A 15,000-nucleotide genomic window follows, 5' to 3' on the forward strand; every position below is an offset into this window, starting at 1 on the left:
CTGTTCTTGAATGGCCCAGCCAGAGCCCTGACTTAAACCCAATTGAGCATCTCTGGAGAGACCTGAAAATGGCTGTCCACCAACGTTTACCATCCAACCTGACAGAACTGGAGAGGATCTGCAAGGAGGAATGGCAGAGGATACCCAAATCCAGATGTGAAAAACTTGTTGCATCTTTCCCAAAACGACTCATGGCTGTATTAGATCAAAAGGGTGCTTCTACTAAATACTGAGCAAAGGGTCTGAATACTTATGACCATGTGATATTTCAGTTTTTCTTTTTTAATAAATTTGCAAAAATTTCTACATTTCTGTTTTTTTCTGTCAAGATGGGGTGCTGAGTGTACATTACTGAGAAATAAAATGAACTTTTTTGATTTTTGGAAAATGGCTGCAATGAAACAAAGAGTGAAAAATTTAAAGGGGTCTGAATACTTTCCGTACCCACTGTACAATATGAGGCCACTCTGAAACAATACAAGTACATCCTAAAAACAAAGAAAGAACAACACAGCAAGAACCAGCACTGTGAAACAGTGAGGAATCAGAATCAGAAATACTTTATTGATCCCGAGGGGAAATTCTTTGTCACAATTGCACACTTGTCAAGGTCCGTGTGTCAGACACTTAGAGGAAGGAGTTATAAAGCTTGATGGCCACAGGTAGGAATGACTTCCTGTGATGCTCTGTGGTGCATTTTGGGGCAATACATCTTGCACTGAAAGCGCTCCTGTGTTTGAGGAGCACGTCATGGAGTGGGTGGGAGACATTGTCCAAGATGACATGTAGTTTGGACAGCATCCCCCTCTCTGACACCACCGACAGAGAGTCCAGCTCCACCCCCACAATGTTACTGGCCTTGCGGATCAGTTTGAGTCTGTTAGCGTCCGCTACCCTCAGCCTGCTGCCCCAGCATGCAACAGCAAACAGGATAGCACTGGCCACCACAGACTCAAAACATCCTCAGCATCGTCCTGCAGATGTTGAAGGACCTCAGCCTCCTCAGAAAATAGAGACGGCTTTGGCCCTTTCTTGAGTGTTCTTGGCCCAGTCCAGTTTATTGTCCATGAGCACTCCCAGGTATTTGTAGTCCTCCACAATGTCCACACTGACCCCTTGGATGGAAACAGGGCTCACCGGTGCCTTTGCTCTCCTCAGATCCACAACCAGCTCCTTAGTCTTTGTCATGTTGAGCTGCTGATGGTTCTGCTCACACCATGTGACAAAGTCCCCCACTCAGCCTCTTCACCCTTACTGATACATCCAACCACAGCAGAGTCATCAGAAAAGATGGCAGGACTCTATGTGGTAGTTGAAGTCTGTGGTTTAGATGGTAAAGAGGAAGGGAGAGAGGACCGCCCCCTGCGGGGCCCCGGTGTTGCTTTGAGCACCCCGGGGTGGACACCATCAGGGCCTGCAGTCTTGTTAGAGTGGAGTCTTCTCACCTGGTCAGCAGTGTGGCACTCAGAGGTCACATGTGGGGGAGGGGGAGAGGAGTCGTCGTCAGGCTGGAGAGAGCTGTTAACATAAGAGCCGGAGGAGGGGGGAGTAGTGGTCTCCCAGGAGGAGGAGGAGTCCAACCAGTTCTGAGAAAAATGGAACAACCTAAACAAAACCCAGCAGGATGAATTGGCAATCCAAGATGGAAATACTTGGATTAATCACTTAAATTATATTATATTATAGTAAATTATATAGTAATATTACGAAAAATGATGATCAGTATAAGATATTCACAAAATGGAAAACTCTGGAGGCGGTGATTAAAAAACAACCACAACCCTCTAGATTACCCGATAACAGAACAAGATTTAACAGAAGTCATCCAGTCCCTGAAAGGAGAGAAGGCTTGTGGTATTGATGGATTCCTCAACGAAATGATCAAATACTAATTATAATATATAATAAAAATCAAATTGGCTATACTAAAACTATTCAATACTATTCTTGCAACTGGAACTTTTCCAGACATCTGGAACAAAGGTTTAATAACCCCAATTCATAAATCCGGAGATAAATATGATCTAAATAATTACAGAGGAATATGTGTATCCAGTAACCTGGGAAAAATATTCTGCAACATCATTAATAAACGACTTGTCAACTTTCATGATGACCACAATATTTTTGCCAAATTGGTTTCTTGCCAAATTGCTGCATGATGGACAATATATTTACCCTCCAGACTTTAATTGATCAAGAATTAAAAATTAAGAAAAGAAAGGTATATGCCTGTTTTGTTGACTTCCAAAAGGCCTTTGATTCCATCTGGCACGAGGGCCTTTTCTATAGGCTACTTGAAAGTGGCATTGGAGGGAAAACATATGATTTGATTAAGAACATGTACACAAAAGTGAATGTGCCATAAAGATTGGAAAGAAACAAACAGCGTTCTTCTCCCAGGGCTGGGGAGTGAGGCAGGGATGCAATCTCAGTCCAATTCTCTTCAATCTATAAATCAATGAATTAGCCAGCCAATTGGAGCGTTCCAGGCACCTGGCCTCACCAAAAACACCAAATAATCTGTGCAGAGCAGAGCTCAGCCAATATCCCCTTCATCATTTTAAAATCAGTTAACTCCCAGACATACCATCACAAAGCCCTAACATACCAGGAGCTGAAACCAGAGAAGAGTCCCCTCAGCCAGCTGGTCCTGAGGCTCTCTGCAATAACAAGTCCCCAGCAGCCTCAGGACAGCAACACCAACTCAAGCAGACCAAACCAAATTATCAACAAGCAGAAAGAAAAATATATTGAATACTGGAAACAAACGACCAAAAACGCAAAGTAAATTACAATGTTGTCTGACCCTAAAAAGAGAATTCACACTGGCAAATTACCTGAGCACAATAAAATGTCCTAAACTAAGAAAAATGCTGACAACATACAGACTGAGTGAACACAGCCTGGCCATAGAAAAGGGTCGCCACAGACAGAGCTGGCTACCACAAGAGGAGAGACTCTGCTCCCAGTGTGACAGGGGACAGGTAGAGACAGAGCTGCACTTTCTAACCTCATGCCCCAAATATAAAACATAAAGAGAAAAACACTTTGCAAACATTTCCCAAATATACCTCAAATTCAGCTTTCTATCAGACACACAGAAACTCCCCAGTTTTGTTTATTTTTTGTTTTGTTTTTTAAATTTCACATTAGATACTGAATTTTTTAATATTTTTAATTTATTTTATTTTTAATTTCATTAATATACAAACACATTTACTATTTTATTTTAATTTTTAATATTTTATTGTTACTTTTTAACATGCACACTTTTACTGTTTTATTTATTTATTTTTATTTTCAATATATCAGTTAATTTTAGATTGACATTAGATTGATCTTACATTGACCTTCGGACTTTATACAGTGATCCTAGATTATATATCGCTCTTGTTGTAAATTGATTTTAGATTTAAACTGGCAGATGGATCCTAGGCAGACTCTATTTATTTACGTCAAGCCTGTTAAAATGGTGGGGAGATGAGGGTTGTGGACCAGTAGAGTTATAATCATGAATTCTTCTAACATCTTGTGTGTCTGTTTGTGTCAGTAGATGACCTAGGGGAGTTGCTGCTGGGGGATTGCAAGCTTCAGACATACCTGAAGGAGAACCCCATCAAACAGGGATCCAGTCCCAGGGGCCCACGACCTAAACTGGTAGAGGTCAGGAAACACCTCACTGCTGCTCTGGACAGAGGAAACCTCAAGGTAACTGCTTTGGATGAAGAGATAATAGACACACTGAATTACTTATTTTGATTCTAGCCTGTGTGGTCACCTCTGTTTCTTATTTATTTTACTAATTGATTTCTGTTTTGTTATCATTTAGCCTAGTGCAAAAAAAAGAGAAGTGGTTCGTGCAAGCTTTTCAACGTCAACTCGAGATGTTTCCTGTTTTTAATATTTTTACTTTTTTTTTAATTCACCCTCCAGGCCGATTACCTCCAGGAAGCCAGTTTGTTGATGGCCAAACTGTGCTACGTGGAGGGAGAATACAGAGACGCTTTAGGTAACCACACATTCCTCCTACTTTGGTTTGGTTTATTTACTCATATTTAAGATTTGTTCATTTTATTGACAATCAAAACAATGCTTATATGGAAAAAATACTAGGTTACCGATTGATTTATTAATTGATTCCTAATTAATGTATTGGCAGATCACTACAGCAGGGTGAACCTGGATGACATGCAGCTGGTGGGAGCTCCTGTGTATAGGCTGTCCATGATAGCAGAGGCATACGCTACTAAAGGTATACACACACTTCTCCCATCCTTCTTGACCTCGCCTCACCTGCCATCAATCCCGTCTGCACTAACTGCTGCACTACTGCTTTGCTCCGCATGGTGGCAGTACAGTGTCACTGCTGGGATGAACTGTAATATGAATAAATGCACACTGTCACACATCAGGCATCTCTGGTTACCCTTGAAATATTTCTTATTTACTTTACTTCTATTCTTATTGAATGAATCTGTCTAACAGGAGACAATTTTTGAGTTGATAGTCTGTGAAAGTAATGACTGTTGTTTGTTATTATATAAAGCAGATTTGAAAACTAATCATCAGCAGGAGAATATGATCATCCTAGTGTCAAAAACTAGACTAAACAAATCCTATATATTAATTTGGTTTGAAAGGAAAGGCAAAAATGAATTCCCTGCACTGATAGATGATTAATGGCCTTTGTCACTCTGTCTATTTTCTCACTCCCACTCTCCCCTCAGGACTGTGTCTAGAGAAGGTCCCAGCCGTCTCTCCATCTCTATCCAATAAGAACCCTGGGTCTCCATCATCCAATAGGAACCCAACAGAGCAGGAGCAGGAAATAATCACCTGCTATGAAAAGTCCGGAGACATCGCTCTGCTCTACCTGCAGGAGGCTGAGAAGGTATATGTTTTTATGTCTTCAGTCAGACTTCTGCTGTGAGGGACTGAAATTTGCATACTTGAATAACTATCCATTGCAGTATTTTCACACAGTGTCGCACGAGTGCTCACCAAATATCTTATTAGCGCCTGGACTCCCAAGTGCTCTGCCATTCCCGTGGGTTATTCTGCTGACAGTGTGCAAGTTTGACTAATGCATTACCGCCCATGACAGCCAGCTGGCAAACAAATGTCTTCCTCTTTATTTGGAGAATGTCTGAGAGGACGTACAGACTGTACTGGCGAACAACAGTAAACTGCAAAAACAGGCAGGAGAATACAAATCAGACAGTCCTGATATTAATATCAAATATCTTGTATAGTCTGACCACCAGTCCAAAACCAAAATATATTCAGTTTCCTATCGTGTAAGACAAAGAAAAGCAGCAAATTCTTAGATTTAAGAAGCTGGAATTATTTGATTAGTTGATCATCAAATTTAAATTTTCTGTCTATTGACTAATGGATAAATCGACTTATTGTTTCAGCTCTAATAAGGCCACTTCTTAAATCAAAACATTAAACATGAATATAAGTAATGACGTAATAAAACATTAAATGTTACCAGTATTAAATCAAATAATGTATTCTGAATGTAATGCTTAGTTATCATATCTTATGCATAAATGAATGAAAGGTGTATAAAATATAGGCTGCTTCAGAAACAAAATGGTATAAGTGAGACAATTTTAATATTTTATCTCCTTTCTTTAATATAATGATGCCTGGCCTTGTTTCCCCTTAGAATTTGTTGTCCAACACACAGGAAGACTAAAACTGAAGGCTGACAACACGCAGCACATCTAAATATATAGCTCGTACACAGATGACTCACCGCCGCTCATTATTTTTAACCCTGTTTTCCTTTTGTTAGTGGCAGCTGTTCATCAAACACGAAAGCCAACTTTTTGCTGCAGTTTACAGCATTGGCATACATTGACAGAATTGTGACATTTCTACTCATTCTTTAATGAAATTAGGCTACGGGGGTTTCATGTTTCTCTGCATGTTTGTTTTCTTTCTTTATCCTTGTATGTCTGTTTCTGCAGGCGTTGTCGGCAGGAATTCAGAACCGCAGCCCAAAGCCCGGCCCGACAGCCCAGGACCTGGAACTGGGCTACTTCCTGGAGACGGGCCTGCAGAGAGCCCACGTCATCCACTTCAAGAATGGGTAAGAGAGGGAAAAGGTTGCTGGTGGATAGATTAATACGGGAGAGAGAAATCAGGGAGAAGCCGGAGGGTTGCCTGTCAGTCACCACAAAAAGGAGAAGTTACAAAAAAACTTTAAACAAATAAACTACAAACTTCAAAAAGGTATTTACACTCCTTTAAAACTTCGTTTAGAAGGTGTCATTCAAAGGTGTCAGTAGCCCCAACAGAAACCAAGAACGACCCTTTGTGGTCACTTTCCACCCACTTTGCAGTTAACATTTTACAAAGCTGCTGACAGGTTGATAGAAGCAGAAAAGTGTGAAGACAGTTAAGTAACATACAGTGGAAGAAAGAAAGTGTTGTTTTAAGTACAGCAGAGACAGTTTCAGGGCTGTAGCAACAGCTTAATCTTTGTGCTGGAAGACGTAATCTTTTAGTGGACTGGGTGAAGACAATTTTCTATTTTGGTAGCTTTTTTTTGCACAGCTGTTGTTTTGCTTCCCTCTCCTGACACTTTAGATTTCAAAAGTCAAAAAAGAAAATTTAGTTTACTAACATCACCTTACATAATTTCTGACCATAACAACCTTAAAAAACTCTCATTTGAAGCCGCCAGCAAGCAAAATTGCCTAGTGCTGCATGAAATGTCCAAAAAAATATATAAACAAACATGAAAGACATTAAACATTCATGTATTAACAGTGATGCAACATGATGTAACATAATGTTTCTGTGTCATCTTGAGAACTGGCAATGTCGTGGTGCAAAGAAACATCTGTTAGCGATGCTATTAAATATTCACGTATAGATAGAAACTTGAAAATGTTTTCAGATATGTCTATTTTCAGATGTGTTTGATTCACACATACGCAAACTGCAGACTCTGACAAGTGTGTTTTCCTTCCTGTTTCCTCACCACGTTGCCACAGCAACCTGACACGAGGCGTGGGCCGGTTTCGGGAGATTCTTCGGGCTGTTGAGAACAGAACCACCCAGAGCCTGCGCATGGTGAGGGTTGGCTTTTTTTTATTTTGGTCTGAGATGATTAGGTGATGTTTATGTATCACTTTCCTCAGCCTTTTCTTTTGGCTTACGCAGTGGAATAGTTATACATTTTGGGAAATACGTCTTATTGCAGAGAGGTCTCCCCTGGCTGCCTAGCAACCTCAGGAAGTCATTTTTATGCGTTGGTGTTTGTATGCATTAAACAGACTAGATATCGCCAGGTGCTGATAGGAGGATTTTATTACCTTCTGACAAAGCAAGGCTAGCTGGTTGCACCTTGTTTCCAGTCTTTATCCTAAGCTAAACTATCCAGCTTCTGGTGCTAGCTTTGTATTTACCAAACAGTGATGTCGATCTCCTCATCAACTCTTGGCAAGAAAGCAAAATGTCAAACTATTCCTTTTAAAAATTTTGCTGCTTCCATAATAATACACAAACACTCAATACACACTGCTTTGATCTGTAGAATTTGCGGGAAAAAAAAAAAATTAAACTTTAAGGGCAAACCTAAACTTAGATACAAAACCCACCACAGGCAAGTAGATGTAAAATTTGATTTTGTTTGTACATTATGATGAACAAATCCATATTACACTGTGTATAGGGGTAAAAGCATTAATATAACTGTTTTCTAAGTATATTAGAAGCAAAGTAAGCCCCAAGTAAACAGACTGCTGCTATGTTGGTGCCAGGGTATCTTTGCCAAGTGTGTGTGTGTGTGTGTGTGTGTGTGTGTGTGTGTGTGCATACAGACCATAGCCAGACAGCTTGCAGAGATCTTGCTCAGAGGAATGTGTGAACAGAGTTACTGGTCTCCTCTGGAAGACCCACCCACAGTGTCGCCACTAGATGATCCCACACGGCAAGGACACACTCACAGCAAGAACTACAGCTTAAGCCGACGCCCACGAGTGTACTCGGGAGAGAAGTAAGTGATAATGTGTGTTTTGTTGATGCTAAAGTTGGAATACAGTGGAAAATAGCCAACATGGCTCCAAAATTAAACTGTCGCCAATGTACTTTAAACCAGTTGCTCTCTCCATCTTCGGCTCTTCACTTTTTTCTCTCTCTCTCTCTCTCTGTCTCTCTCTCTCAGTCTGTTTTGCCCTCAGGAGAACACAGAAGAAGCTTTGCTGCTGCTGCTCATCAGTGAGTCCATGGTAAGACGCATAGCAAATATTTCAAACCCATCTCTAAAGGAGCGGATTCTCAACTCGGGTTTGGAAACCTTGACACTGTGCCATTTGTGTATACACCTATGTCTCTGTCTGTGTGTTTCAGGCTAACCGTGACGCTGTCCTGAGCAGAATTCCTGAACACAACAATGACCGTATCATCAGCCTGCAGTCTGCCTCTGTGGTGTACGACCTGCTGACTATAGCTCTGGGCAGGAGAGGGCAGTACGAGATGCTGTCAGAGGTGAGTAATCCCTCTGTGGGCTGCATAGTCACAATCATAGTGGTTGTGAAAAGCCTACATCCATAGTACACCCACATAAAATGACACTAATTCTTTTTCACATTCATTTCCCCTAACAAATTAATCCTTTATTACAATCTCGTCGGCCCTACAATGATTGTACAATTTAATGAAGCTCACAGAGACTCAGATAACTCTAATGACGTGTGTCCTATTTCCGATGTCTCCAGTGTTTGGAGAGAGCAATGAAGTTTGCCTTTGAGGAGTTCCATTTGTGGTACCAGCTCGCCCTGTCGCTGATGGCAGCTGGGAAATCAGCTCGTGCCGTTAAGGTCCTTAAGGAGTGTATTCGTCTGAAGCCTGACGACCCCACCATCCCACTGCTGGCTGTCAAACTGTGCATCGGACCTCTGCACTGGGTAAGGACCATGCTGCAGACATAAAGTCAAACGCAGCTAGTTGCTGAAACATCTGGGAGACTTTTGCCGAAGTCTCCTTAAGCTACCTTTCTGTGTATAAAATAATAGATATTTGCATTTTCTCAGTTAGTGTCCTACCTTAAACACCTTTATTTCCTAAAACCATTTAATTTTACCCCCAAACCTCTTTTTTTCTCCCTCATTATGTCTATCTTCTCCCACACTCCAGTTGGATGAAGGTGAGTGCTTTGCAAAGATGGTGATTGACATGGGGGAGAAAGCAGCTGAGTTCAGAGCCAAAGGCTTCTTGGCCATCGGGCTGGTTTACAGCCTCAAAGCCACTGATGGTAAGTCTCTATGTGTGTGTGCATGCTATTGTACTTCCCTGACTAGAAAGGTTGATAGTCTTGTTAAGTATACTTTGTTGCGTCTTACTTTAAAAGAATTAGGATTAAGGGCGGGTTCACACCTAAAGATCCGCTTTCTCAATCAATTCGATATACATTGTTTGAATTTTTCAACTGGTCCAGTTTGCTTTCTCAAAGGCAAAACTCAAACACTCCAGAAATTGTAAAGAATAGCCATGTGGTGGAAATGGTGTTCGATTATTGGTCATTCTGTCAGCAGGTGAAAAAACGAACCTCTCCAAACTTACACACTACAGCACTTTGATATACTGTTCAGGCAGTTTTTGAACTTTCACGCGACAGCGCTCAACACTTTCCTGGAATCCATTCTTCATTTTCTCACTGACTGTTTTGAATACTTCCATGTTCTTACGCACCTTCTCTGCGTAAGAGAAGGTGCGTAAGAACGCATTCGCTTCGGCCCAAGTATTCAGGAGGCATCTCGCTTTGTTTGGTTTGTCACCTTCTAGCAAACATGCTACTAGTTCACCAGGCACCAAAACAGGAAAAGAAAACATTTTTATCCAATAAAATGACACATATAGTACGCTTCCTGTTCGAATGGTGCTCACACCAGAAAAGAAAGAAAGAAGTTAATTTGGGGATTGCGCCTTCAGCTAGTTACTTTAGCTGCTGTGAGTGATACCACATGGAAAGGAAGTCACAATTTTGAGAATACAGAAAAGTTAGAGCATGCGTTCATTTTTGTTTCTTGCTCTATATGTAATGTTTTCACATCTAGACACATAAAGACTTAGACAAACACTCCACATGAAATATTGTTGTGTGCCTCCACTGACTGTTGCACTTCTTGTATTATTGTATTATGTACCTGACTGCACTCTTTCCCTTTCTGTCACCTAACTCTGTCTCTCTGCGTCTCCATAGCATCATTGCGAAGCACACAGGAGGAGTACCAGAGGAAAGCTTTGGGAGCCTTCCAGAGGTTGGGACTGAGCCATGCTGCTCTCTGTTTTCTCTTTTACACCCACATTTCCTTCAGAATGATTTTGTCACAGCAGAAATGGCTTTTCAGTCCAACAGAATAAAAAATTGTTTTTAAAATTACTACCTTATCAATCCATTATGTTTACCTGCTTCATTTGAACCCCGTGTTTGTCATCTGTCTACACAGTGTATGGGTTGTCATGTATGCCTAAATATGTTGTGAGAGTGAGGGTTATATAGGAACAAGGCTGTAATACACATATCCTTTAAACATTGATACTGTTTCTGCACATTTCTCCTGGAGATTGGGAGAAAGTCTGCAACTAAGAATGTATACTGTAGATTTTATCTATGAATAAGGTGAAAGGTCAAAGGTCTTAATGGTCACACACACACACACATATATATATATACACACACACTCTGCATTATTTTTCATATTGTTATAATGCTTTGATATATCCTCTGCTTATTTATATGGTGTTACTGTTTTTAATTGGGGCTAAATGTTTAAATATGCTCTGGTTTATTATTTTGCTGTCTGCTTCTGCAGTGACCCAGTTTCCCCACAGGGATCTTTAAAGTTTGATCTAATCTCATTAACTTTTTTATTCAGCATGTCTGAATACCCAATATCTGTCTTTCTGTCTCTGTAGAGCTCAGAGTCTGTCTCCTACTGACCATCTAGCAGCCTTCTACTTGGCGCTGCAGCTTGCTGTGTCCAGACAGGTAACAGTCTTTAGTCGTAACTGGATAAAATCACTACATACACATCCAAACCATCGTTTGTGGCTTGGATGCCAGATGGTGACACATCCATCACCTTACATGGTGCTTTTTATCCCAACTGTAGTGAAAACTTGTAGTTTGTCGATGTGTGTGTGTGTAGATCCCCGAGGCACTAGGCTATGTCCGACAGGCGTTGCAGCTTCAAGGGGATGATGTCCACTCCCTTCATCTGCTGGCCCTGCTGCTCTCTGCTCAGAAACACTACCACGACGCTCTCAATATTATAGAGATGGCTCTGTCCGAGTACCCTGAGAACTTCAAGTAAGACTCACACACGATCACAACACCTCATTTAAAGCAAAGCGAGTGTCTTTCTTTCACTTGACTGAGGATCATCTTGTCATGTGCGCTGTGTGTTGTAGTCTGCTGTATACCAAGGTGAAGCTGGAGTCAATGTGTAGAGGACCAGAAGAAGCTCTGCTCACCTGTAAACACATGCTGCAGATCTGGAAGAGCTTTTACAACCTTACCAACCCCAGGTACACACAGACACATTTACTTATGTCACTTAGATACTGGCCCAAAAATCAGCTTTTGTCTAACATTAGTTTTCTCATTTGATTCAGTTAGCCACACAACAGTTAAACCGGGCAGTTAGTAGGTGTACATATGTTGTAAAAACCAATATTCACGCTAGAATAACTTTGTGTGGTGCAACCCATTTTGATTTATTGATGGTGTGAATCTCCACTTCGCAAACACGTTGGTTATAACTAGGCTATATTTATATACTTACGAAGGGCAACCAGCTCCTGTTGACCACATTAAAGCTTGAACTAATTACAGTATTCTTACCGACAGGATAAACTGTTGAACTGTTGATTTTGGAGACAGTGTTTGCTTAATAACCTAGGGATTGCAAAAACACTCAAGCATTGTGTGTGTGTGCGTGTGTGCGTGCGTGTGTGTGCGTGTGTGTTTGTGTGTGTGTGTAAAAATGTGTGTTTGTGGCAGTGATTCTGGGCGTGGCAGTAGTCTGTTGGACAGAGCCATAGCAGACAGACGACAGCTCAACGCCATGACTCTGCCGGACTTCAGTGACCCTGAGACCGGTAGGCGCACACACTCTCACCTTTTGTCAGTGATGGGAGATATGGCTTCTTCTTTCTTGCATATTGACACATTCTCACTTGTATCAAAAGAAAATGTCTATAAAAAATCTTTCCCACTCTTTAAATTATAGAAATATTGAGTCCAGTTTGTGAAACGTGTATGCAGATTAAGAACCAGTGATCTGTGTTTCTTTCCTGTCTTTATTCCTTCATTGATTTCACTAATTTCTGTTTTTATTTCCTGTGTTTGTTTTAGTCTCAGGTTCTTCCTCTTCTCACTCTGGTTCTGAACCGGTCTCCCCCATCTCCCCATCCACCATTTCCACCCTCTCCTCCCCACTGTCCTCCCCCTCTTCCTCTGTCTTCATCCTGCAGCCTCCTCCTCCGCCCAAAAACCCATCTGTCCTCCCTCCTCCTCCCCCTCCCCCTCCTCCTCCTGCACCCACCAAGACCAGGACTCAGTCCTTTTGCAGCCACGTCACTCTCCGCCAGCTCTCCTCCAATTGTAATCCTCCTCCACATCCCCTAGGCCTGTAGCATGGTGTGGAGAGTGACCTAAAAGGCTTATTGGCTTATTGATTAACTTGATAAACTAAGTGTTTGTTTTTTTCCTCCGGTGCCGTCTTGAATAGTATATTGATAAATATTAGTCCACTAGCAATATCCCAAGTAAAAGACTAACCGTTCAGTGCATGGTCAAATTTCAGAAACTGAAAAATGAACTCGTATACCACTGCTGTTGGCTGTTTTACTACGCTTACGAAGAAAATATCATGTGCTGTGTAGTGATTTTTAGCATTACACTGTACAGTCTTCCCTTGCCTGCCACCTTCACTTCCTATGGAAACACTGTAAGTGGAACCTGGCTGAAAATATTGTACTACTTAAAATACCACATTACATACATGTACCTTCAATATCACTTTAATATCCCTGTAGTAATTTTATTTTTTGGCCAATTTACCTTTTGACAGTGACAGTAGAGAGACAGGAAAGGCAGGGGAGAAGGGATGAAATGCAGTAAAGGGCCCTGACTCGGGCCCCTGTAGTAAGGATATGTGTTACGTGCTCTACCAGGTGAGCTACTGGGGTGCCCAGTAACTTTGATTTTGCTATTTTGGATTTACACGTCCTGTAGCTTGTGGCATATCCAACATTATTTTAATATCAGTTTATAATGTCGTACAATAAACCCCTCAACAGTGAGTTTATGATATTTTTTTTGTATGATATCATTATAATATTATATTATAGAGACTGTTTGAATATTCATAAAACACCTACATCGGCATCACCACACCCAGCTTGGTGCTACTAGCCTGTACTACTAGTTTACCACAAAGAAACGAGGCCATGCAATACAGTAATCCACACAGCATCACTTCAGTGCCAAGGAGAGTGCAAGCCACGAGTCTGACTTTATCAGTAAGGAAGATTTCACTGTGTAAAACTACTAGCAACAAAAAATACCACCATCCACCAAGAATGAATAACAAAAGGAACCCAAGCAGCTTATTCCTTATAGTTATGATCAGCAAAACAGGGTGGCTGTGACTCAGGTGGAAGGTAGGTAAGCGGTTGAACCCCAAATTGCTCCCAATGGCCGTGCTATTGGTTTGTAAGAGTGTTTGAAGAGGATTAATTTCGGTGTCTGATCAGCAGTTGGCACCTTGGATGGTGCATCACTGGATGATGTATGAATGTGTGTGTGAATGGGTGAATGTTGACTTTAGTGTAAAGCGCGTTGAGTGGTCAGGAGACTAGAAAAGCTCTGTCCCTCTCGAAGATGCCTGGTTCTATTTCCAGATTATGAATTATTGAGTTAACACCCAATAAACTAATGTCCAGTTATACACTGAACTCAAAGATGGAGCTGAACTCAAAGATCTAAGATTTTTTCTATGTATGCAAAAGGCCTATTTCTTTCAAATATTGTTCACAAATCTGTCAAAATCTGTGTTAGTGAGCACTTCTCCTTTGCCGAGATAATCCATCAGGTGTGGCATATCAAGATGCTCATCAGACAGCATGAGCCACAATAAAAGGCCACTCGAAATCGAAACAGGACCCAGATCTACAACAAATATACAGTATTCTGCAAATGATATAACCTTATATATATATATATATATATATATATATATATATATATAACATTTATGTCAAACTAAATGAATTATTAAATTGTGTGTTTTTGAATAATCTTTTCACTCATCGTTTTAAAACTTATCTTGTTCAGTTCAATTACATTTTATTTACAAAGCGCCTTTTCATAACAGAAATTATGGAGAGTTTCCTGATAATATTGCTTAAAGGAAGCATTTATAAGGTGAACAGGACTGGTCCAAGCACAGGACCTTGTGGAATTCTGTGACTTTGGCATGCATGGAGGATTCGTCGTTAACATGTACAAACTGAGATCGATGCGATAAATAGGACTTAAACCAGCTTAGAGCGGCTCCTTTAATTCCAATTAAATGTTCCAGCCTATAATAGGATGTGATGGTCCGTGGTGTCGAATGCAGCGCTAAGATCTAACAAGACAAGTAAAGAGACAAATCCTTTGTCTGATACAATTAGAAGGTTATTTCATGCTCATGAAGTCGTTAGTACTGAGAGCTATAGGAATACATGGCTCAATAGAGGTGTGACTCTCTGTCAGCTTGGCTACAGTGCTGAAAAGAAACCTGGGGGTGTTCTTATGTTCCTCTATTAATGACGAGTAATACGCTCTGGCATTATGGAGGGCCTCCCTAGATGTTTTAAGATTATGGTAAATGGTCTGTTTTTGAATATTTACGACCACTGAAAGCGCTTTACACTACATCACATTCACGCTGATGAGCAGAGACTAAGGTTCAATTTGGGGTTAAGTTT

General features: G+C 40.9%; 1 protein-coding gene across 2 annotated transcripts in view; it reads left to right on the top strand.

Moving 5' to 3' along the window:
• Positions 1–15,000, top strand: part of ttc7b (tetratricopeptide repeat domain 7B) — a 33,294-nt gene that overhangs the window by 2,897 nt on the left and 15,397 nt on the right. The window contains exons 2-18 of one of the 2 annotated variants that reach the window (XM_046063454.1): positions 3,557–3,711; positions 3,937–4,012; positions 4,163–4,255; positions 4,731–4,894; positions 5,982–6,103; positions 7,014–7,092; positions 7,842–8,017; positions 8,186–8,249; positions 8,371–8,508; positions 8,739–8,927; positions 9,157–9,274; positions 10,223–10,280; positions 10,939–11,011; positions 11,172–11,332; positions 11,434–11,550; positions 12,026–12,123; positions 12,380–12,628. In XM_046063454.1, coding sequence (XP_045919410.1) covers positions 3,557–3,711; positions 3,937–4,012; positions 4,163–4,255; positions 4,731–4,894; positions 5,982–6,103; positions 7,014–7,092; positions 7,842–8,017; positions 8,186–8,249; positions 8,371–8,508; positions 8,739–8,927; positions 9,157–9,274; positions 10,223–10,280; positions 10,939–11,011; positions 11,172–11,332; positions 11,434–11,550; positions 12,026–12,123; positions 12,380–12,628 — 2,130 coding nt within the window. The remainder of the gene's footprint in view (positions 1–3,556; positions 3,712–3,936; positions 4,013–4,162; positions 4,256–4,730; positions 4,895–5,981; positions 6,104–7,013; positions 7,093–7,841; positions 8,018–8,185; positions 8,250–8,370; positions 8,509–8,738; positions 8,928–9,156; positions 9,275–10,222; positions 10,281–10,938; positions 11,012–11,171; positions 11,333–11,433; positions 11,551–12,025; positions 12,124–12,379; positions 12,629–15,000) is intronic. The other variant, XM_046063455.1, reaches the window with a different exon arrangement.

Source organism: Micropterus dolomieu, linkage group LG11 (assembly GCF_021292245.1).
Source record: "Micropterus dolomieu isolate WLL.071019.BEF.003 ecotype Adirondacks linkage group LG11, ASM2129224v1, whole genome shotgun sequence".
NCBI classification, from domain to species: domain Eukaryota; kingdom Metazoa; phylum Chordata; class Actinopteri; order Centrarchiformes; family Centrarchidae; genus Micropterus; species Micropterus dolomieu.